At 47.7% G+C, this 25,022-nt stretch overlaps 1 protein-coding gene across 1 annotated transcript; it reads left to right on the top strand.

The window, feature by feature from the left end:
• Positions 1-22,308: 22,308 nt before the first annotated feature.
• Positions 22,309-24,814, top strand: HEY1 (hes related family bHLH transcription factor with YRPW motif 1). The gene is made up of 5 exons (XM_059474395.1): positions 22,309-22,424; positions 22,529-22,604; positions 22,677-22,760; positions 22,874-22,955; positions 23,730-24,814. Exons 1-5 carry the CDS (start codon positions 22,333-22,335, stop codon positions 24,311-24,313), a joined length of 918 nt encoding a protein of 305 aa, XP_059330378.1. The 5' UTR covers positions 22,309-22,332; the 3' UTR covers positions 24,314-24,814.
• The last annotated feature ends 208 nt before the right edge of the window (positions 24,815-25,022 follow it).

The raw sequence follows: 25,022 nt of genomic DNA, 5'->3' as shown, positions 1-25,022 counted from the left end.
TCGTCCGTATAAAACAAGCCCGGTTTAACCTATTTAAAATGGGGTTAAAAGGGGTCATAAATCTCTACAGGAGCTGAGGATCCGCAGAAAACTCGATCTGATCTCTTTTACATCTGTTTCAGGTTCTCAGCCTTATCTGCCTCAGCTGCCTTTGCTCTTTGTGGCCGCACACAAATGCCATTAAACAAAAGTCCTTTTGCCGGGGCTGAGTGGCAGGTATAGGGTGACCGTGCTGCGGGGGCAGCGGAGGCGGCGGGGGGGGGAGCGCTTGCTGCCGACAGCCCCCGCAGCCCGCCTGATTGACATTGTAAATCTATACAGAGGGGTTGTTTGAGGGGAGCCCGTCAGATTGACAGTGTAAATGTGTAACACACACACACAGCCTGGGAGAGAGGAGCCTGCCGGCGGGTGGGAGAGCGCCGGCGGAGTGCCGGTCACACGGAGATTGAATTACAGCTGCATTAGATCAGAGCTGTGGGAAACGGCACCTCCTAAACACACACACGGCCGGCGGCGGGAGGGCGGCCGGGGAGGGCGGGCAGCTGCGGCCGGGCCCGGGGCAGCGCCGGCGGGGGAGCCGCTCCCGCCCGCCGCTCCCGGCGGCACAGGGGAGCCAAGGAACTCCTGGAAAAGGGGAGCGGCCGGGACGGGAAAGGCGGGATGGCAGCCCCGCAGCTGGAGCGACCAGGCTCCAGAGAGGATTTTGCTGGCTTTAAGCGATACTTTTGAAGCTTTGCAGGTTTATAGCGTTTCACTGCCACTGTGGGGAAGAATCTTAAGCACAGCGTCCCCCTCAGATACCAGCCGCCCCTAATCCTTTTGACTGGCCATACACTCCCCTGGCATCCCACGAACCTGCGGCATTAGAGCCTCCGAGCCGAGGGCCGGGGCGGGGGGGCCCTGGAAAACCGAAACATTTTAAGCTCTATTAGAAAGGGCAAAAAGTCAGCGGGCTTTGAAATGAAGGCGCTCAGCAGGAGCGGTGGAAGCATTTCCAGGAGACAGCGGGAAGGCATTTGTTTTCTTGGCTGGCACCAAAGCGCCGGCTCGCCCTGCCGCGCACAATGCCTGCTCTTCTGTGGGGCCATCGCACCTCGGCAGCGACAGCCACCCTGTGTCCCCAGCCCCTCCTCCACCCTGTGTCCCCTGCCCCTGCTCCCCGGCCAGCCGCCCCTCCACCGCTCGCAGGAGGAACCCTCGGCTCTGCGGGGCAAGGAAGAGCCTCCTTGCTCTCCCTTCAATCACCTGTGCTTGCACGGCTCCCCGAGGGCTGGATGGGCAGGGGTCAAACAATGACCATAATGGCTCCTATCCACAGACCACCTTTTTTTTTTTTTTTCATTATTTAATCTTTATTTTTATTATGAAACCAACTTTTCAAACCAGTATTTTTATTTTATTTTTCAGTGTCTCCTGCTTTGCATAATCCCTTCTCTGCCCAAATCTACTCACAGGCTCTGGCCAGTCCATTTCAAATTTCTCAGCCTCCAGGCTAATTCTCACAAATAAAACTCAAGCCAAAGGGTGAGACAATGCCTGACATAGGAGCTGGGGCTCCACAGACTCCACAGTTCCAGAGGGCAGCTTGCCTCCAGCTACAGGGCAGAGTCTGACCCACATTTTACTGCACTTGAAGTCTCAGAGACTTACTGTGAGCTGATCTGTGCAGCTTGGCTGAAAACCAGAGCAACTGGCAGCAAGCAGGGAGAGGCTTTGGCCAAGCCCATGAAGTTGTCCAGAACTGGGAAAGATGTACAGGTGTACTGTGAGCTGTAATGAGGTGCCTGCCATACAAAAACCAGAGATATTTTTCTCCTGCTTTTCCCAGGTGTTTATAGACCAGACCAGAGGCCTACTCTCTCCACTAGTAAAATTTTCCCAGTAAAGGCAGACCCCTGGCACTGTCACATTTTGTCACAGTGAGCTGCAGACTGAAACAAGCAGTGAATGGCTTGTGCTCAGCATGAAGGGTACACAAACAAAAGGCCACAACACATCCTCTGCCTGCACATCAACTGGGAGGGAAACGTCCCTGGCTTCAGATCATTTCACATTTACAGACATCCTTGCTGATAGCAAAACCACTCCTTAATTTCTGTCTCTCTGATGGACCCAGATCCTCAAAACCATTCAAACTCATCCAGGCTGGCTGAGACCTGGCCTGAATAAGTAATTCCCTTAGCTATGGTGGCAGAATTGCTGAGGTGTGTGGGATGGAGGGATGATGCACACCTTGAAAGGCAACTGCTTCAGCTGTATCAGCTGCAGCCAGATCAGCCTTGGGAGCCTGGTTCACAGCAGGTGTCCTTTGGCACCAGGATTCCAGGCTGGCTGGCTGGGCTTGGCTAGTCTTCCACTATTAACCAGGTTGTCTGGTTGCTCTCCAGCATGGTTTTAGTCCAGTCTCCAAAATGCAGAAGAGATAAGGGCACTCTCTTTGAGGGGAAAGAAAGTTCAGCTGTATGTATATAAGCTGTGTTGTGGCACTTGGCCTCATGAGCCCTGGTCTGTTTATTTAAGAGTATAGACATAGTTCAGGTAGAGTAAGCCCAGAGCTTCACAACAGGGGTTTGCTGCTCCCAGTTCACAGACAACCTGCCACCTGACAGGCTCTGACACTGCTTTGATTCACAGGAAATTAAATCTCAAGACAGAGCCTGGCTGACTCCACAAGGAAAGTGTCCTCTCCAGTGCATCTTCTTCTCAGTCCCCTTGCTCCCAGGCCAGCCAAGGTCAGGGAAAGACACATGAAGATGGACAGATCTTTATGTCTCCTTCTGTAAGAGATGTCTGTGTTACTCAGTGTGAGGGGATCTTTGAGCGCTGACTGCTTGCAAGCCTCATCCCCACAGGGTATCTTCCTACCTATCCAGAATTCCTTACAGTGCTGGCTGCTACAGTATTTTAAAAGTAAATCTACAATACACACTCAATGTCATTGTTGTTTATAGTTAGTTCACTTTTGTAAAGAGTGTAAGGATTGTTCCAGAAGTTGTTGGAAGATAGCAGAGCCCAGATTCATGTCATTTTGATATTCATACTCTATTACACTTATGAGACTTGGAAAGATGTGTGGGGCAGCGTCCCCCACATCTCTACCTTTAATCTGCAGTAGCTGCCATGAGCACACCTGTGCTATCACTGACCAAATCACTGCTTGATCTTGTCATTTTTCCAGGCCTAACCTTTCTGGAGGAGATCAACCCAGCTTTCTGGTGAAGCTGACACAACGTGGGAGAGCCGTGGGGAACAGGTGCCCCACTCTTTGGCCCACAGCCAGGCCTTGTCCAGCTAGCGCTAACCGTGTGAAAATCCTTCTTCTTGCACATAGACACTTTCTTGCTCCAGTCTCCCAGCTCAGCCCAGAAGTGAAGACATTGCTCCTTCAAGGTGACCTTTAGGACTAGGAAATCTTGTTCAGTTACTCAAAAGCCTCGATTGGAAGGAGAGGAGGTGCTTGTCCAGTTTGTTGACTGATTTGGGGTTTGTCTCTGCTCACTTGCTGAACAACTCATTGATTCTGGTCCCTGCTACTGTCACCCAGGGGTAACCCAATGCTGGTGATCAGTGCACCCCTGTGAAGGGGCTGCAGGGCAGAGGAATTGCTTCCATTCCCTTGCTCCTCATGCTGCTAAGCAGTCTGTTGTCCTAAAAAATAGGGAAATTATTTCTTTAGAAGGATCTGTTAGTTGGCAGCAGATTATTGCAGAAGACATTTTGTTGTACAAAATGTACAAAACAACAAAGACATGAAAAGCAGAAGCTTTTACACTGTGCAAGTTTTATAGTCTGAAAATTCTCCATGGCTTTGTGAGCCTTTTTCATGGCTTTTATGAGAGGTAACCATTAAATGAGGAGGGAAATCAGAGCTACAGATGCATTTGAGCCTCAGCCATGTTGACAGGTCTTGGCCTTTGGGTGAGAAGGTGCTGATGCAGCATGGCAGGGCAGGAGGTAACACAGGGACCATTTGCAGTTCTGCAGAGGATGATCAAGGCTTACAGCACAAATATCTCACCTTTGAAATTCCAGTGCTATCAGGATTGAATCAGTGTAAATCCAGAAACTCTGGCCATCAGAAGCTTTCTGTGGAGCCTTTGAGTAACAACTATTCCTCAAAGCAGAACTCTTTTCCAAATGGGATTTTGGAGAGGGAAGTGCTTCAGTTTATTTTGATGTTTTAATTATTATACTCTAAAACATAATTAAAACAAAATTGCTGTTAAATAAATAGTTGTGAACTGCTCCTAGGTTATGAAGTTGCCAACATTTCTGTGAATTCAGTTTAGTGTCAGGAGTTCTCCAACCCTTTTAACTTCAGAGAAGACTCACCCAACTGGAATATCAAGAAATAGCATGAGGTCCTTCAGGTAAGTTGAATTTATTGTGTCTGCTCTTCACTTACCTGGAACAGGTAAATTTTCTCCTTGTTTACTGCCTGCTTGCAATATAATTTATCTTTTCATTCTCACGACATATTAAGGATTGATGTCACTGACATCTTTTCATAAAAATCCTTTCCTTAGGATTTTTCCTTCTGGAAAGCTGAGGCCCCAGAAAAAGAATGAAAACTATAGTTATCTGCTGCTGTGGAATGCAACAGGTGCACCTGTGATTGGCCCATGTTGGATGTGTACAATTAAGGGCCAATCAAAGACTGAGCTCTCTCTGGGACAGAATCAGAGAGAGCTCCTTTGTTATTCATTCCTTTTCTATTCTTAGCTTAGCTAGCTTCTGAGAACTTTCCTTCAGTTCTTTTTAGTATAGTTATAATGTAGTATATATATCATAAAATAATAAATCAAGCCTTCTGAACATGAGGTCAACATTCTCGCCTCTCTCTTCACCCTGCAAACCCTTGCAAGCCCTGTAACAGATTGACAATTGCATTTTGTCTTAGGACTGCTCCAGTTTTTGTGAGAGATGCAGCAGTTCAGCTAGGGAACAATCCACAACTGTGACTTCTCTGCAGGACTCTCCTATCTCACATAACCACTGATCCCTTTCTGAGCTGAAAGCAAACCTCCGTGTGAAACACATTGATACGGCCACCTCAGCACACCCCTTTCTTTTCTTTTTTTTTTTTCAACCTGAATTCCTGCTGGCTCCCAATGTAAATCATTTCAGTCCTGCTTCACAATAGAGCAGGAAGGCTTTCCACTGGAAAAGCATTCACTTTTGAAAGTGCTTGTGGTGCTGGGGAAGCTCACAGGTTGCAGCCAAGCAGGGCAAGATCACACTTCCAGGAAAGTATGACTAACCTGATTTCCACATTGACTTAGCACACAGAGTGCCCTGGTAAATATAGCACCTCAGAGGTCATAGGGATGGGCTGCTGAGGGAAGAGTTCAGTTAATTTATGGCCAGGCAGTGCAAATCAGGGCATTCTGCCCTTTGATGTCAACTCTGTTATCGGCACCAGCTCGCTGGGTGAGTGAGATCAGTGAGTGTGCATTATAAGGTTTCAGGGCAGGATGCTGTTTCCTGGATGGGCAGAAATGGGATGGTGTGCCTGTCAGAGCTGCTGGGCTGCTGTTGGAGGAAATTGGGTGGTGGGGAGGAGGTTACCAATGAAACAGCTTATCAAGGATGGTGAGGCATCAGAACAGGTTGTCCAGAGAAGTTGTGGATGCCCCATCACTGGAAGTGTTGAAGGCTGGATTGGATGGAGATTTGAGAAACCTGGTCTAGTGAAAAGGTCCCTGTCCATGGCAGTGAGGATGAAACTAAAGGGTCTTTAAGATCTCTTCCAACCCAAATCATTCTGTGATTCCTTGATTCTGTGATTCTGTGACATCTGCAATTGCACACTCCATGAGCTGTTTAACCCCCTGTGACCTCCAAAGGTTATTTACAGAGTAGCTGTAGGTGTGAGCCGGCTCTTCTGCAGCTGGCAACAGCACAATGGCCTGTGGTCCTCAACACCTATTTGCCTATAAGTTGTTCAGGGTGTTGTCTGGTCACAGAAGATAAATGTCCCTCTTCTCCTGTCTGCACATGCCACCCAAACAAGGGGTCATGTTTTGGATGCAGAGTCAGGGCCCTGAGGGATCTGAAAAAGAAGCTGGGTACTGTTGCCCTAACCTACTAAAAGCTCCTCTGATCAGTCTCAGACAGATTCTCTCTCCTCCTTCATTGCCTGTTTCCTCCTAACAATCTGTCTGGTACTTCTTTCAAAAACAGTTTCCTTGTATGAAAGCTAGTAGTGAAATGTCTCAGTATTTTCAGATATAACAGCAACAGTTCTCTTTAAAGCATAATGGTTTATGCAGAATGCACGGCTGGGCAATGCCTCGGCACTGCTTCTCCTTGGTGAACCTACCCAGTGACTCCACAGCATCTCTGCTGGAGATGAATGAGGACACCTCTGCCATGTGCCAAAAGGTGCCTGGTGCACCACCAAGCCTCCATGGGAGCTGTCCTTCAGTGACTGCAGTGCCTGACATGGCAGATACTGCATCAATGCCATGTTCACTTTCCATGTTCAGCTTTAACTAAAAGAGGAAACATTTACAGGAGCATTGAAAGCATTAGAAGAAAACTTTCTACACTTCTGAATTTTGATTCTTCTTAAAGAAAGGATTACAGGAATTTGTATAGGAAAGTGTACACATACACCTAAAAGAAACAAACAGTGGCCTTGTTTGTTTACCATGTCCAAAATCCACTGGAAACTGGAGAGTGTTCCACTGAAAACACCAAAAAAGAAGAAATCTTGTGTAGCGGATGAAGCAACAGAAGTGCAATCTAGTGATTAGAGCAGATGCAGGACTGACAGGATGTCTTTCCGGCAGTGGTTTTATTCCTGGCCTTACCACGCTCCTGTGTGCCTGGCCAGGAGCTGCAGGGCTGGACAGCATAAGCATGTCTTGGGGACACACTGGGAGCAAAGCTCTGAGCCTGCAGGCAGAGCACTGGGAGCAGGACCTGGCTCTTGGAGCAGCTCATAAGCTACTCTCATAATCCAAGCCAAGGAGTGTGAGGCCATCACATGGCCTGGTCTGGGGCAGAGATCTGCAGGAGGGCCACCATGGGAATGTTGTCTCGTGATGAAGGGGACATGGGCATCAAGTCAGCCACAGCATCACTGCCTCTAGGCAGTGTCTGGGGTTGCTGCAGCTGGGACAAAGCAGGATTTTGAGTTATGACTTTCTGATCCCAAATCTGGGGCAGCAGATCAGCATGTGGCCTCCTCCCCGGCATTTGCATTTCCACCTCATGTGGTCACAGTGGAGATTACTGGATTTGGGAGACCAAGTGCTCTCATTCAAGCACACCTTAGGGGAAGGAAGGAAATGGGACTGAAATGCAGGCTGTCATTTGTGGTCTAATCAAAGGAGCTTCACCTTCTGCTCTCATCACCCTCTGGCTGAATTTCCTCTCCATGGGAAGGATAAGTGCGGTGGGTGAGGGAGGGACACAGATTCAGAGGCAGCAGCCACTATTTATACCCACTGCACATTAAAGGTGACTGCTCTCGCTGTCCATGTCCTCCTTGCTGGCCGCTCACCAGTCTCAGATAACAAACAGCCCTGGCCGTTTGTATCCCTGCAGATCTGTGGCAGGGATTATCTGCTTGTTTGAAGTGATATTTAGCTGGTCTCAATCAGAAATGTGACCACATCAGGTTTGCATTAGCTTGTGCAGAGGTAGTAGTTTCACACGCTAACATGGTAGCAATTAAGGGAGTCGCTACTGGTTCTTACCCCAGGGTACAACTTTGTTTTGTTCCTTGCAGATTAGTGAGGCTGCATGAGTTTTCACATAGTTTTCTTTCCTGTAGACCCTGGCTATTTCATGTTGAACCCTCTGGGACCATTTATTAGACCACACAAACAGTAATTATTTCCCAAAGAGGCTGACGGTGTTCCAGACCTCTTGCATGGCCAGTTATAAAAAATATTATGAATCTTAGCAAGGGAAGGAATTTCACTAAAGCCAAAGAAACTAAAGAAACTACACAAATGCAGGGAATGAAATAATTTTGAATGGCAGGAAATAAATATCTCTTCAAAAATGCGTCATTGTGCCTTTCTTGACATGGGAGGTGAGAGTGAAGGAGAGCACCTCCTGGGTTCCCCTTCATTTCCTCCCTTGGCTTCTTGCCTTGGTCAAAGCCACAAACCTCATGTCCTCTTCATGTTAAATCTTCCTGAGGGACCCAATTATGGCCTGGTTGCTGCTCACATCATCTCATTGAGAGAACCTACATTTATTTTATGACTAAAGCTGAAGACCTGACGTGCGGGAAGGGGCTGGATGTGACCCACAGTTGGAATCAACAACTTACTATGAAAGAAAGAATTTCACAGGAAAAAAAAGTGAGATGCATAAAAGCTGTAGCAAATCAAGACAAACACACATACAAGCAACTATCTGACCGGAAACTCAGCCTCTTAACACTACGAGAGCAAATGCTTTCACAAATCCAGCTGCTTTTGATGAACTTTAGTATGTGACAGTTTTTCATCTTGGGGACAACATGCCTCTGTGTAGCAGCTGAACAACCCTATGTCTTGTGGATGCCATATGAAATGACTGCTGTTCATTACTTTCTGGAGTTCCCTCCTACAATATTCTGAGGCAGTCATGCAGGGGAAGTATCTTATTCCAAGCCCATTGTGTTTCTCTTAGCATTTGCATGAGTCAGGACTGAATTATTTTCATGTGAATTGAGTGACAAAATTCACATCTATTCAATTCAAAAATGTAAAATTCCATAGCCAAAGTTTCTTCAATCTTCTAAACCAAACCATAAAAATACAGGAAGAAGAAAAATTAATAAAACAGCAATTTGCTGCCTGGCCAAAGGCAACAGATTACCACATTACCCCAATATCATCTTGTTAACATCCACTAACCTAATGTCATTAAATCATTTCACAGCAAGCTGACAATTATTGATCTCAAATATATAGAGTCACTTACTGCAAGTGATCTAAGCTACCATTGCTATTGGATGACTTGGGCAACTCCTCTCTGCTGAGTGTCCTGAAAGCTCTCTGAAGAGCTGTCATTGCCCATGCACAGGACTGGCCCCAGCAAAGCTTCTAGATGGGAACTCCCCAACACTGGATGCCTGGCATTGCCACGAGCACAGCTAAGCAGAGGGAGTGGACAGGCACAGCAAAGTCAGTACGAGTGTTCTCAGCTCTGATGCCCACACTTTGGAGGGCTACAAAATACAAACACAGCCAGCACATGAAGCAAGGAGGCTGGTGTTTCTAGCAAGCTCACTCGGATCTTCGCAGCAATTGCCACAGCAGCTGTTAAGTCCGTAGATCTTTTGAAAAGCAAACATTATAGCTGTGTGTTTGTATGATGGCAAATCCAGCTGTAAGCCACCAGCTGAGGATTTTCCTGAGAGAATGAATGGCCTGCTGCAGAGACCTGACTCCTGTCACGTTTTTTAGCTTGGGAAGTGACGGTCCTGCCACTTGTGCCTCTCAATGCAGCTGGCAAGTGAGAAGCAGTTCAGTGCCACGCAGCTTTCCTTCACTGGCACACACTGGTGACAGGCAGTCTTTGGCACCACTTGGCAGAGGTGTCTGTGTCAAGGCTGGATTTCCACAGACCCAGTTCTGTCTCTATCAGCATCTGGGGGGTGCTGAGCTCTAGTTCAGGAAGGTCTCAGCTCCAGCAGATGCAAACTCTCCCTGGTTAGGAGTCAGTCCATGGGTTTCTTAGCTGAGAAAGTGTACTTTAGCTGGCCTGCATCATACTCATCCTCCACCAGCAGCCGTGTGGTGGTGTGAACGAGGCCTCTGGGAAACCAGCCACAGTCCTGGCTAGACTTGTCCTGGTTCTTCACAGCAGGGGTTACCTGTTAGTACTTCCTGCACGCTGCTACACACAGGCTCTGTTATGGGGAGCACTCCACCTTTTCCAGCCCCATGGAATCCTGAGGACTGTTTGTCTGTCTCTGTAATTAATAGGACTATCTCTGACACTAGCAGGAAAATGGCTATTTTTATATTCTTGTAGCACTTAAACTAGGAAAGCACTGTTGTATCAAGGAACACAGTGTGTGTGTGTGCCAAGAGATTTCATGGATAACATAACAGTTATGGATTTAATGCCCTCCTCCACAGTTTCACCAGAGTGAAAAGCAACAGAGCATTTTCCATGTTAGTGGCCTGAAATCCAAACAGACTCCTTGTCTTCCTCTAGGTTGAAGTTTAGGTGCTGTTTTCCTTTACAAAGACACAAGTGAGAAAGACTCCAATAAGCACAATTTCAATGGCTTTCTAAACTTATCCCATGGCAGAGCAGGCGTGTTGTATTTTCTAGGGCTTACAGGGTATTAAGACAAAATCAACTGGCAGTTCAAAGGAGGCTGGGAACAGAAATTCTTGTTCCATTTATTATATGATTTCTGATGGCAGCTACCACTTACATTTCTTGCTGTTTACTTTTCAAGAGGTCAACAGCCAGTGTCTGCAGGAAGGATGTCCCTGGGAGTTATAATATTCTGACTGTGTGGTTCCTTCCAGCAGCCTCTGTCTTTTAGTGGTCCAAGGTAGTTACCATCTTTCCATATTTTATTTTCTTTACTGCATCTTAAATTATGTATATATGTATATATGCTTCCCATTAGCCAAAGCCCCTCCTCCCTACTACTTATGAGAAAGTGTAACAATGATGATATCAACTTCCAGTTTTGAGCCACAAGATTGATATTCCTCCAAAGTAAATACTGGCCTTGGTGGTGCCACAGTCAATATTTACTTTGAGTAAAATAAATCTTGCTGACAACCAAAACCTGAAGTCAATATTGGCTTGCTGTAATCCAGCTGGTATAAAGTAATCAGTTTCCTTTATAATACCTGAATGCTTTATGCAAATATTTTCAAGTTAAAGGTGGATTCTACATTCCTGGAGTTGTAAATGCAGTACTGAAACCATCCCCCCATTTTCAGTCATCAAAAACCTGAGAACTCTCCAAGAGTATGAAAGCTCTCCTATCTCAGAAACAATCTGTGAGTGACTGATTAACAATCTCATCTGTGTACTGTGAGGCCCAATACTTCAGTGTCTAAGAGTCTTACAAAACCTTAGGAGAGGCAAAGTTAAAAAAAAAAAGGGAGTACCTTTTACTAGAGCAGGCAATATAGCTGAGAAAGTGGGTAAACTGGATACACAAACTTTAGATCTAAAGATATGGACTCTTGCAGAAAACCTTGCATTTTGTTTATTTATAGCATTACGTCTACAGCAATATCATTGCTGCTACTACCTCTAAGGATTGAAATAATATCTTCCTCCTAATCCACAGGGAAACATTTTAGTGCTCAAAATAGGTACTTTTAAAATGGAGTTCCTTTGGCAACCAAGTTTCAGCAACAGTCTCATTTATCTGCTTTGCTGTTTATGTATTTATTAGTCAGGCACTCCAAGCTCAATAATGTTGAAGCCTGTTGGCTACCACCTCACCACCTTTGATGAATGTCAGATTCAAACGAATGGATATCCTACAGGTTTATGCAAGCCTGATGACGAAGAGGGGCCTAGATTGTTTGTCCTTCATTGGCCATGTCGGAGGATTTGGTCTGGGTAGTCAGCATGCCCAAGCCCTCTGCCCACTGCAGCATCTCCTGCTTCCTGCCCACGTGCCAGCCTGTGGGTGCAGGCAGCAGCACCATGGAGCTAACTGGCAGGTACAGACTCTGGGCCAGAATCAGAATGTAGAGCATTGCTCCATAGAAAACAAGGTTTGATTAATTCTGCTGACTGTGGAAAAACACCGTTTAAAAATTTTTTGTGTGCAACCAACTATATTGTACCAGTACACACACCAAAAGAAAGTTGAAATGAGGTCATTCATTTAATTTGTAGTTCCAGAAGGGGTGGGCATCTTCATGGAACATTCTGCAATTACTGTGACCAATGCACCCAGAAGCCTCTCTTTTAGCTGCAGCTCTTTTCCATTGAAGTGACTGTTGTAGGCTACTGCGGCCATGAAGTCTGAGTGAAGCTCCCTCAGGCTCATATAGGTTTTGCATATCAGGACACAAATCATGAGCCGCTTTCCATATTCAGTGAGAAAACAGGAAAAAGAACAGAGAACTTTTGAATGACTCACTGATGGGCTGGGTTTTTTTGTTCTAGTTGGAGCTTTTTAATTTCTAAATATAAATAATGAGTTGCAAGGACTAAAAAATAACTAGATTTAGTTCTGAAGAAGCCTTGTAATTGTTACAGTGCACAGAGTTGCTTTGCTAGATTATTTTTCCTTTGGTTCAGGTTACTTGTGCAAAGATGTTGGTGGTCCTCACATATTCTTAAAAGACATCTGAACAGAGCACTCACCACTCCCTGCAGTGCAATTCTGTCTGATTAGCAATCTCTCTGGGAGGTCAGTGTCTGAAGCAGTTTGTGAGTTGCATTATAGAAGAAATAAATAGTAATAAATTATAATGCTTATAGATAGTGGAAGACCACAGGTGCAAAAGGCAGCAGACTCTATCAACTGTTAGTGTTATGATAAAGCCTAGTGTTCCCCTCAAAACATACTGCAGCCATTCCAAAGGAGAGGGATGCTGTCCACCAGGAAGAGGAGGATCTGACAGGACATTGCTCAGGACTATTTGCAAATATATAAGCCTTGGGCCAAGTCAGGGATTATTTAATGGAAATAATGAAGTTAATGATGCACATGTGAATGCTTCCCATATTTCTACATGGCACCTTCCTCACTGGTCACCAGCTCCCTGAGTAAAGCAGGCCATGATGCAGGGTGGATTCTGCAAGTCTTTTTCTCTCTAAGCTTCTCCACATTCACCGCAGGAGAGCCTGACTTCAAGGCAGACTCTGCTTTCCAACCTGCTACAGCACCAGAAGTGCCTGCTCATGTGCAGGGGTTGGGTCACCAGCTACTTGCTCACCTCTCGTTAAATTCTAGCTCTTTATCTCATTGAAAGCTAGACTGCAATTTACTTACCAAAGCAATTGGAGCTACTGCATGGATGTGAAGTGTTTGTAAATGACAAAAGCAGTTATGAGCAGAAGGCCAGATGTACATGATGGTATGAGGACACCAGCTCTGAAGCCTTGCACAATAACTCTGTAAAATGCTTCTTTCCATGGCAGGAAAAATTACCTGCACTTCTCTGGGCCAGCCATTCAGTCTGTATCTTCAATAATGCAAAATATCGTCCTGTACCCTGAGCTGAAGAGGCTGTCATGAGACAGGTAACCCAGACAGAAGGTTCAGTTTCTAAAAAAAACAGGGTAGGGGGATAACATAAATGACAACTAAGACTGTTTGCACTTGCTGTAAAGCACCAAGTATTAAAGTGACTCTCACAGAGATGCCCTTCAAAGCTGAGCTGACTCACAGGGAAGCATTTCACTGTTTCCGAAACACAGGACTTGTTTTCCTCACTGAAAGGACAGGAAAGCCCCAAACCAAACAGACTTGAGATATTTCAGTTCTCTGTAATCAAAGTGAAAGCAAAATAAAAGCATAGAAATACTGGGATTTCCCAGAGGATGGAGATTTGTGCCTAGCTGCAATCCCACAATGTCAAGGCAGACTGATAACTCTTTCTTTAAGCCTTTCCTTTAACTGCACCAGAGTTGCACAGGAAAGCACAGGCCATACTTGCACTAAGCCTGGCTGTGGTCATTAGCAGCACATCTCTGCTTGGAGAAAATTGTGCTGGGTGAAAGGGAAGCAAGCACAGATTTAGACCGTGTTGTGTTTCGGGGTGAGTGCCTGGCAGCACTCCCATGGCAGAGGTTCGGGCCTGCCTCCTCCTGAGGACCTGTGCCTTGGCTGAGCCCGAGCACGGCAGCACAGGCACTGGGCACTCCAGCCTGCCGCTGAAACGGGAAGAGCCCCAGCCCCAATGCTCGCTGCAGGGCTCCCTACAGGGCTCCCTGGCCACCCGAGCCGCTGCCCAGCCCAGCCCGGCCCGGGCCGGTCCTGCCCACTGCAGCACCGCCGCTGCTCACGGCCCTCAGCCCCGCCATTTCCTCAGCACGGGTGCAGAGCACCGGAGTCACTCCGGGCAGCAGGACAGGGGCTGTCAGTGCCAGAGGAGCACGGCCCCAGGGCTCGCTGCCTGCCTGAGAGGGACAGCGGGGGTCGGTGGGACCCTGGCAACTCCTGCGGCTCCAGTTTGGTGCCGGTGTGGGCTACGTGCTGCCTGCATCATCTGAGGGGGGTCTAGTCTGCTCGGCATTTGAAAAGCACCACAGCACCAGGGCTGCAGGCAGAAGGATTTAACTAGAAATCTAAACGTTAAAAAAAAACAAACCAACACCTAAACCAAATCCAGTGTTGAGCCTAAAACCTGGTCCATGTGCAGGTATTTGGTGCTGCTGTGTGACTTGGCCCTGCTGCTGTCTGACGCCTGCTCTAATAAGCAAATGCCATGACTCAGGTAATCTTCCCTCTCTCTCTCGCTGGGTCTCATTTCATTTTGCAAGCCATGGCATGAACTAGTTTAGCCTTGCAATAGAAAACGGACTCACTTCCTAAGGGCAGACTAAAATAACCTGAGGATTTTTTTTTTTTTCAAATGGTGCTTTTACGTTCTTAGCTACAACAGAAAGACATTAGGGATTTCTTAAAATTAAAAAAAAAAAATTTAAAACATCAGGTTTGTTAAACACAGATGAGATGTTCTTTCCAGCCCAATTTTCTCTGCGTCTCTGAGTTGCTCCTTTTCAGAAGAGAATCTGTGCCTCTCCGGTGTCTAGTGCTTGACAATCAGCACTTCTTCTCTCTTGTCTGAGTGGTAAAGCCGGGGGGAGGGAGAGGGCTGAAAGTAAAGCAAAGAATTGTTCAGATTGCCTAGATCCCTCCAGGAAGTGATCTTTCTGCTTTTACTCCAGACACACGCCTCCCAGCTAGCCAGCGGCTCCAACTAATTAGCACACGTGATGGGAATAGGAAACAAAGCCACAAACAATAGTAGCGTGGGAACGCAGTGTAAACTGCAATTACATAGACCCCCCCTCCTCCCCCGCCCGCCCCCCACTCTGCCCTTTTCCAAATAAATAAATAAAGGCATAAATAAATAAATAAGTGTATAAATCCGAAATAGCTGCCGACAGTGCAGCAGATAAGCGTGGGAGGCAGTGCAAACCGTGCTGGGGAGGAGGTGAAGATCGGCGTTTGCAGGGCGAGCAAGAGCCAGCTATTATTTTCATTCCATACTTCAAGTATTTCCAGGCTGCTTCGTTTCCTTTTGTTCAGCGTTGGGGTACAACAGAAAAATCTGTTTGGGGAATTTCAGCACTTGCCAGGTCATGGGGGAGGTCACTCTACTTTTGTTGGGAGAGAGGCAGAAGAAGAAAGAGGGCAATCAAATATCCTCCTTGAGACAGCTTACAAGCACATGTCTCATGCTGTCAGGGGGCTAGGCTCCAGTGTGACACTTCCAGCTTCTTGTCCTCCTGCCAAGCTGAATATGTTTGGTATACGTTATATATGTGAGAAGTGGTCAGCACTTCCCTGGCCGAGCACAGCTTTAGGACACAGGATAACGGGGCTATTGTGTGGGATTAAACACATTTGCTGTGGTGTAAGCATTAAGAGCGTGTGACTGTTTGCACTTGCTGTAGAGCACCGTCATTAACAGTGACTGTGGAGGTGCTCCTGGAGAGCTCATCATCCTGGCATCTCAGTGCTTGCACAGTTATGTATTGAGAGCCATGGCCCAGAGGTTTGGTTTGCTGACAAGTAAACAAACAGGATTTTTATCGTGGCTAGGGCAGTATGAATCAAGAGAGGCCTGGGTACGCCTGGGAAGTAAGTGCTGTAGCTGACCTGGCATGCTGCTTTGATAGTGTCTTTTCCCATATAACTGAGATTTTCTGGAATCAATCTTTCAGATGGGGGCTGTTTTGGAAGAAAACTATTTCCCCTGGAATAGTTTTTCATTTTTAGAAACAGCTGAAATGAAGGTTACTCAGAGAGCAGTGGATCTATACAGGGTACAGGTTTTGCACTGCTTTACTGGTCAGCTCTGCAGGGTCCACAAGTCTTGACTTTTCTGAAACTGACAGGAATGCTGCTGTTTTTAAGAACTGTGAGCAAGACTGAAGTAAAGCAAGTTACAGGAAAATATCCTCAATGTCAGTGCAGGATTTTACAAAGCTTTCATGGCACTTCAAAATCGATTTGAATCTCAAAATTATGACCCCTCAACTTGGAGTCAAAATGCTCAAGTCAAATGGTAGGTACAGTATCTAACTCCGTTCTAGCAAAATTACAGTGACACTTCTTTTCTGTGGTATATTTTTTCCTGGTATTCAATAGGGAAGAGACAACTGATAGGATTTGGTTTTGGTGTCCTCCAATATCCAAATACTCTGACTGTCTGGAATAAGGATTCACATTCAAAGCAGTCAAGCTTAGTCATTACCTAAGGTAGGCAATCAAGCTACTTTGCCAGGATCTCCATGATGAAACCTCAGTCAAAGCCCTGACCAACTTTATGGCAATTGAAAATCCCTGGCACTTTCTCACTCTTGTCACACATGCTAAACATCCCCTCACAGTTCATCTCTCTGTGGCTGGGGAGTGTCTCCTGCAGTGGCTGCTTCCCCAGATCCAGCTTCTGCTCAGGTGGCTGATCCCCATGGGACAGCAGCTGTCTGGTAAAACCGAGGGCAGAAAGGTGTGAGGTGAATACAAGTTATCATCTGAGAGAGAACAGATGCTCTTCTGGGAGTCAGTGCTCACCACTTCAGATACAGAGTATTCACCATTTTCATTTAACTCATCTGTGCAATGGTCTTAATAGCTGGTACCTTCAAAAGTCATGGATTAATACTTTGATTTGCTTTATTCCAAACTGCCCTTACCAGCAGCTACAGGGCATGCTCCACATTAATTTTTATTTTTTTCACAATGAAATTCAGTTCAAATAAACTATTTTAGATAAAAATATTGTTTTTATTAGCCAAAAAGTCATGTTTTCCCCTTGAAAGAGCATACTATAAAAATTAGTTTTCATGGTAAAACAGAAGGTCTGGGCGTTGTTCTCTATCCCGCACCTCCTAGCAAGAATGAGTAGTACACACACATTTTTCTCAAAGCTGCATCTTACTGTCAGACAAAACTCAAAGTAGGTCTCAGGCTGCAAAGTCTTCAGAGCAGGGACTTCCATATATCACTGTATAACACAAACGTGGTTCAAACACTGCTTTTCAAACACTGAAGTTGTAAAATTGCACAGGAAAACAGCTAGTCAGGCTGTTCCTGGATGGACTGTGAAGATTTCAACGGCATGAAACCAGAGCAAATTTCTGCATTTTTATTCCTCTGTCCATTTATGAGAAGCACTGTAGGAACAGAACAAAACTACTTTGGCAAACTCCACAGAACCTGGTTATAAAAAAATTGGCAAAAGGAAAACCTGGTTTTATTCTGTGATATTTGGTGCCAACTGTACTGTGATAGTGAGGAGTGATCACTGGTGTAAATGAACTACCCATTTACAGTGAAATTGTCACCATGATGGGATGGTGTCAGTTGTTGACACAATTTTGGGGCTACTGTCCCCTCTAGATTTGGCAAAGCTGTCAGAGGCTGTCCTGCCAATAATGTGTTGCTGACTTTTTGTGTGATTTTCCACAAGGTGCACTGTTATACATATGAACAGGGTGTCACTTTCCCATGATTAGGATCAAAGGTGGTTGCAAGTCAAACCAGAATTTCCTACACTGTGCCATGTCAAGTTTCCCTCCTTTTGCATCTATTCTGAGACAGCCATTAATTAACATGACCTGGTGTCATTCTTCCTGTAGGGTCTTCCTGTGCCTCGCAGTGTCTTTCCACAGGACAGCCTGTGTTGTGGAAATGGAAGAAGGGATATTTATGGAAGAAGCTGACATCTGTAAAAGCCTTAGGTCAGATGGAACCTTGCATGAAAAGAGGCAAAATTTATTGGAAAGGAAACCAGGTAATAAAATAGCCAATCTGCCTCTTCCCACCTCAATCACAGGACTGATGAAATATGAGGTAGCTTTGCCTGTCAGCAGCTTGAATGTGCATTCACAGATCAGCCTTTTCACAGGTCTGGTTTTGGAGAGGAGCTGAAGCCTAAGCAGGTAAATGCAGAGTACCTGTTGGAGCCATCCAGAACAGATATCTGTTTGCATTGCTGCTCTTACTGTGCTGACAGTGCTAGTCTTGCTTATTCATAGCTATACACTGCTTCCAAAAGATGACACTTGAAACTCATCCTGCAGCAGAAGCACTGCAGCAGGAGCATTCTGCTTACAGTAAAGACTTTGATGTAAATATTATTTATCCCTGTCCTTGGGCAGCTTGAAGAGAGGATCTGGCTATCACTACAGATGCATGTGAATGTGTGAGGTTTATGTCCTTCTGCTGCAGCAACAGCTCCAGCACATACACTCAGCACTTGCCTGACAGAAGCTGGGGCCAGTGTGCTTAGGGAGCACCCCAGCCTCACTTCTGAGCTGCCTGTTTGGAACTCTGGCATGTGCAGACAGGAGTGTCAGAGTTCAGCTCCTGAGGAAACAGTCACAGTACTGCTAACAGATCATGCAAGGAGTCTAAAACCCACCTCTGTCACTCCCATTCACTTCTCCAGCACTTCCGTTTAACCTGTGATAACTGCTTTTGCCTTGTGTCAGTGGCACCAACAATCAACACTCAGCCAAAACTCCATAAAGCAAAGCACAAGATTTGGAGCAACAACCTCTTGCTTGCAGAGCTGATGCTGCAGCTGGATATATGCAGGGAGGGGCGATCAGGGGGGAGCCCTGATGTTTTTGCCTGGCTGCAATGTGAGTGCCAGAGCCACCAGTTGAATTGGGCACAGTAACCATAGCAACAGTGAGTTTCCGGGACTTGGGGTGACAGGTTGACGGGATTACTCTTCAAAGCACTTGCTCTCTTGGGAGAGAAAACCTAAAGGAAGGGGATGGGAGTTAATTTAGCACACACACACTGGAGCAAGGGTCAGCAGTGGCAGGTCTCTGCTGGAGGGAAGCCTGCAGCAGCAATAAACAACACCACTTCAAGCGCTTTGAGTGGCACTGAAATCACTACAGGGGGGCATCCAACAAAGAAAAATGTGGGGTGCACACAAAAACTAGCACTACTCCCTTCCAAAGGACAGTTGCCACAAAAGTCCCTGGCTGTCTCAAACCTGAGTCTGCTTTGGTGTGAGGGCTGTTCCCTGTCCTGCCATTCCTGCTTCCGGCACTGGGGGCCAGATGTGGCTGTAGACCCTGGATCTGGAAATGCTGAGTTGTGCCAGACCTGGAAGCAATGGGGAAACTGAGGCAGGGGGGAGTGGCAAGTGAGGGCATGTCAAGTGTGGTGGTGTGTGTGATAGGAAGGGGTGTGAGATGAAATATTTGGGTGGTGGAGTGACTGAGGCATGGCGTGGCTGCAGTAGGAGGTGGGCAGGTAGGAGGTAAGAGGGCACTGCAATGTGAAACAGGGAAAAGGGAGGCATAGTGACAGTGTAGGGGACAAGAGAGAGGGCTGTCATCTCCTAAGGTTCATAGCCTCATTGGTGCAAAGCTATCAGTTTTATTTATTATGCCCTGTTTTAATTTCCTTGGGGTTTGGTGAGCAATGGGCTGCTCTCTTGTCTGCCCTTCTGGTGAGAGAGATGTATGACAGTGCTGTCTTGGTGTGTTGGTAATTTTGAGCTAATAAAATTTCCCTTTGGGCCATGGTTAACAATTAGACCAATGCTATGGATCCATGCCCAGCACCAGAAAAGCACAAGAGCAATTTAAAGCTGGTTTTGCTGTCTGCTCCTCCTAGTGCTGGATGGGGAGATTGAAACCACACACAGGCAAACGTTTCCTATCTTCCCACAGCTGCTGATAGCCAGCCACAGTTGCTCACACTGTGTGGGGGCACAGCTACACTCTGCCTGCCTGTTCTTGTAAATCATTTGCAGAAGTCAGTGTCTACACAAGCTCAGAAAGCTTCTCTGGAGGCTGCCTGGCCCCAGTGGTTCACAGAGCTAAAGATGGGGGTAGCTCCAGGATCCAGCTGCTGGGAACCTGGGTGGCCACACCTCTACTCCCAAGCAATCGATGCTTAATCCCAAGGAACTTCTTCTACCATGTTTGTTTTCTCCACAGTAGGAGAAGATCTATATCTGCCTGGATGGGAGAACTCAGATGTGTAGTCTGCAGGCCAGGAAGGCATAAATGTCACTGTACCTTTCACTGACCTGTAGAAGCAAGTGGTGCAGGCAGACAAGTTTCACAACAAAAATATAGAGGCTGGGAAGGTGCATGTAATAGAAGTGCTGACACAAACTTAATTAAAGCACTGCAGAAAGAATAGCTTTGTCAAAAAAATAATGTGGGAATAGAAGATTTCTGTCATCTGTTAGCTACTTACAGGTGGCTACAGGACTGTTTCTATCTTCTTAACTGCAGGTCTTTTGCTACTTTTAGCTTGGTCCCTGCTTCCATTTCCCTCCTATTTGAGATGCTTTGCAAAAATATAGGCACCTCCATGAAATCTGAGGCAACCCTGTGCTGGTAACCTAAACCAATGGGAGGCTGAAGGTAATTATCCCAGGGCCTTAGAATGGGAAAATCTGGGTTCATCAACTCTTTGCTCTCACATGATGCTCATCTTGGTTATCCTCCAGTCCATCCGATTGTGAAACATGGAAGAATCAGCTTAGAAGGGAGCCTGAGTTAAAAGGCTCCATGTAAATGAAAATTTAATTAGTATGAAACCACCTCAAAGAGTACACCCTCATTTCACCTGTCCTATTTTGCCTGTACCTCAGCCTGAGAAAACTGGCAGAATGAAGAGGACTGGCTGGGGGAATGCAGCATTCAGGCTGAGTGCAAGGCAGCATGTACTCAGAGTAAGCGTGCCAGCCAGGCCTCCACACATCCTGTATCCAGTGCTGACCTTTCTTGTCATTCCTCCCTCCTTGCCAGCAAAGGCCATGTGCTTTCAGCTTCTGAAAGCTGTTCCTGCTTCTGCCCACTGCCACAGTACGTGGTGGAGGGAGTAAACAAGAAAAGGATGTGGCTGGCAGATTTGCAGTTTGGGAGGGTACAGGAAAGAGGGATGCCTTGATTTCCCTTGCATTGCCAACAAACTGAAAAACCCCAAGGGTTTTTTTGTTTTGGTTTGTTTTTTTTTTTTTTTTTTGAAAGAGGGCAGGCTACTCTTGCCAAGGCTTTCCCTTCTTCTTTTAACCTGGAAAAAAGGATCAGCATGATCTTATCACTCTCTAGAACTCCCTGAAAGGAACTTGTAGCCAGGTGGGGATTAGCATCTCCTCCCAGGCAATCAATGACAGGATATTAGGACATAGTCTTAAGCTGTGCCAGGTGAAGTTCAGGTTGGACATGGGGAGGTATTTTTTCACAGCAAAGATGATACCTGGAATGGGCTGCCAGGGAAGTGGTGGAGTCTCCATACCTGGAGGTGTTTAGGAAAAGAGTGGATGTGGCACTTAGTGTGGCACTAGCCATTGTCTGGTCTGTCGTGTCTCTTCTAACCTCATTTATTCTGTGACTGTACTCACTCAGCTCTCCCAGGCCCTTAGGGAAGCCCCCAGAAGCTTCATCAGCCTCTGCAGGGTGCAGTGATTCCGCTGGGCTCGGGCTGCTCGGGACCCCAGCAGGAGTGGCTGGCAGAAGGATTGGTGGGAGCCCCGAGGGTGCTGCCCTGTCCTGTCCATCCGCACAGCACCCACACCGGCTCCCCAGCTGGGGACATGCCCTTTCCATCCATCCATCCATCCATCCGTCCGTCCGTCCGTCCGTCCGTCCATCCGTCCGTCCATCCATCCGTCCGTCCGTCCGTCCGTCCGTCCATCCATCCATCCGTCCGTCCGTCCGTCCGTCCGTCCGTCCGTCCGTCCGTCCGTCCGTCCATTCCCCCCCCCCCCCGCCGCGCCCCCCGCCGCGCCCCCCGCCGCGTTCCCACGGCCGCACCTCCCCCGCGGCGGGGGCGTGGCCCCGGCAGCGGCCGGCGGCGATTGGCTGGGGCGGCGGCGGCGGCGGCCAATGGGGGCGGGCGGGCCCCGCGCGTGGCGGTGCTGTGCGGCGGGCGGCGGCGGGCGTGCTCTGCCGGGCTGCGTCCGTGCCCGCCGCCTCCGCATCCCTCCCTCCCTCCATCCCTCCATCCATCTGTCCATCCATCCATCCATCCCTGCTTCCCTCCGTCCCTCCCTGCCTCTGCCCGCTGCCTCCTGCCCGCCCGCCAGGCGTGGGAACTCCATGGGAGAGACGGGCGCCGGGCGAGGCGCGGGACGCGCTCTGGGCGCGCTCCTGCCGCGCCCCGCCGCCCGCCGCCTCCCCGAGGGCCGCCCGCGCCCCGCCGCCCCCGGCCCCGCCGTCGGTGCCATGAAGCGGGCGCACCCCGAGTACAGCTCGTCGGACAGCGAGGAGCTGGATGAGGCCGTCGAGGTGGAGAAGGAGAGCGCGGACGAGAATGGGTGAGCTCCGGCGGGCTGCGCCGCGCCCCCCACCTCCCCTCCGCGCCGCGGAGCCCCGGCACCCCCGAACCCCCGCGGTGACCGTGTCCCGCTGCTCCCCGCAGGAACCTCAGCTCGGCCGCGGGCTCCATGTCTCCCTCCACCACCTCGCAGATCCTGGCCAGGAAGAGGCGCCGAGGGGTGAGTGCCCGCCGGCCGGCCGCGGCTCCCCGCAGCCCGGCACGGCCCCGCTGACCCCGCTCTCTGCCCTAGATCATCGAGAAGCGCCGCCGCGACCGCATCAACAACAGCCTGTCCGAGCTGAGGAGGCTGGTGCCCAGCGCCTTTGAGAAGCAGGTAGCGCCCAGCGACCCTCCGGTGTCCCCCATCCCTGCCCGGGAGGGAGCGTCACCCCTCGGAAACGGCTCTGGTGCTGCCTGAAACGTTTCGTGCCTTCCCTTCTCTCCTAGGGATCAGCCAAGCTGGAAAAAGCAGAGATTCTGCAGATGACTGTCGATCACCTGAAAATGCTGCATACAGCAGGAGGGAAAGGTAAAGTTTTGTGCGTGACAGAGTCAGCAGCCCTGCAGGGAGGCTGCTGGGAGAGCAGCGCATTCCCGAGCATTGGCAGTGCCTGCAGAAAGTGAACGGCAGCTCTCTTGCGCTTCATCAGGAATGAGGGACTTTCTCTACTTCACAAGATTTGCGGCATCACTTGCACTGAAAGGTTTTGCAGTGCTAGCTCTGAGGAGAGAGTTGTTCTAGAGGAGAGTGACTACGTCTCTATAGGAGTGTGTCAGCACTGAGAAGTGAATCAGCTTTTGGCAGCTTGGAAAGCAGTTATTATTGGTGTCTAATGCTTGTTTCTCTAATTTTCTGAAAGTTCAGAACAAAACTAGGAAAAAATACAGGATGAAATAAGTAAAATGGTGAAAGGCCCTTTTAAGAAAAAAGTAATTTGCCTGCTCAAGTCTCCCCTGATAAGTTAGGACTTGTGTTTCTAATGAATTTCTGTGTGCTGTGGTTTAACTTGCACAAGGGAGACAAATGGAAGGAACAAAAATACTTTCCTCCAGTTTAAAAATGGCAGTTTGTGCCTGGTCTTGGGACTTGCAGCATCACAGCACAGATATAAAAGAAAAGCTTGTTAAACAAAAAAGGAAGAAAAAAAAAAAAAAAAGAGCTTGGCAGCTAGTCTATGGTTGGGAATACTAACCACATCCAAGTGAAATATGCTTATAGGAGAGGGTGGAGTGGGGAGGCTACTCGTAGACAATGACTAGAAAACAACATCTTAAGAGTTCATTCTCTGTTCTTTTCTCTTAGGTTATTTTGATGCTCACGCTTTGGCTATGGACTACCGGAGTCTCGGGTTTCGAGAGTGCCTGGCTGAGGTTGCTCGATACCTGAGTATCATAGAGGGTCTGGATGCCTCTGACCCCCTGCGGGTGCGGCTCGTGTCTCATCTCAACAACTACGCCTCTCAGCGGGAGGCGGCGAGCAGTGCCCACGCTGGCATTGGACACATTCCTTGGGGCAGCGCCTTTGGACATCACCCTCACATACCTCACCCGTTGCTGCTGGCTCAAAACGGGCACGGTAACACCAGTACTACAGCATCTCCCACAGAACCACATCACCAGACCAGAATTGCTGCCCCACATGCTGAAACTCCCTCACTCAGAGTGCCCCCAAATGGCAGCGTCGGACCAGTGCTCCCCGTGGTCACATCTACCACCAAACTGTCTCCTCCTCTTCTCTCCTCCATGGCATCTTTGTCTGCGTTCCCCTTCTCGTTTGGCTCCTTTCATCTGCTGTCCCCCAACGTGCTGAGCCCATCGACACCAACGCAGTCAGCGGTGCTCAGCAAACCCTACAGACCCTGGGGGACTGAGATTGGCGCCTTCTGAGAGCTGACTCTTGAGCAAGGGTGGGCAAGCCTATAGACCTAGCTGAGCTGGGTTATGCCACCCTTACAGTTGAAGTTCTTAGTAACTGGGACAAAGGTACAGCTTCACCTTAACTGAGTTTGTCTAAAAAGTGTCTCATTGGATTTTTCTTCTTGTTTTCTACATTTTTGTATTAACAGGTTGTTTGTTCTTTTTTTTTTTTTTTTGATAGTTGCTGAACTTGTCCAAAAATAAAATTACAATAGTGGTTTGTTAACACTTGTGTTAGATCTCTGCTGAGCATTTAAGTCACTTTTGTAAACAGTTTGTTTCAAATGTTTCATTTTTCCTGAGTACATCAGACTGGCTTTTTATGAAGAGATACCACCTATTATTGTTAGCGATGACTTAGTTTTGTTACTAATTTTTCCAAGACCATTCTTCTCAGAATTTACAAGCTGTGTTTTTGTTAGTATTTTGACACTGAGATGTTCTATAAAGAATTACTCTTTTTGTAAACTATATTTGAGTCGTATATTTCTGAGCAAAGCGTTGACAAATCAGATGGACCTGCTTGACCAGCTTTATCTAAGAGCCCAATTCCTCATTCTTCTGAAGCCATTTGGTATATTTGACAATCTTACTCTAGTCCCTAGTAGATATTTACTCACTTCTTAGAACCATTACACTATTTCTTCCATCAAAAGGAGCAGTATGAGTGGGGAGGGTA

Source organism: Ammospiza nelsoni, chromosome 1, assembly GCF_027579445.1.
Source record: "Ammospiza nelsoni isolate bAmmNel1 chromosome 1, bAmmNel1.pri, whole genome shotgun sequence".
In the NCBI taxonomy this organism is placed as follows: domain Eukaryota; kingdom Metazoa; phylum Chordata; class Aves; order Passeriformes; family Passerellidae; genus Ammospiza; species Ammospiza nelsoni.
The sequence above is the reverse complement of the archived record's forward strand: the minus strand, read 5'-3'. Positions and strand labels throughout refer to the sequence as shown.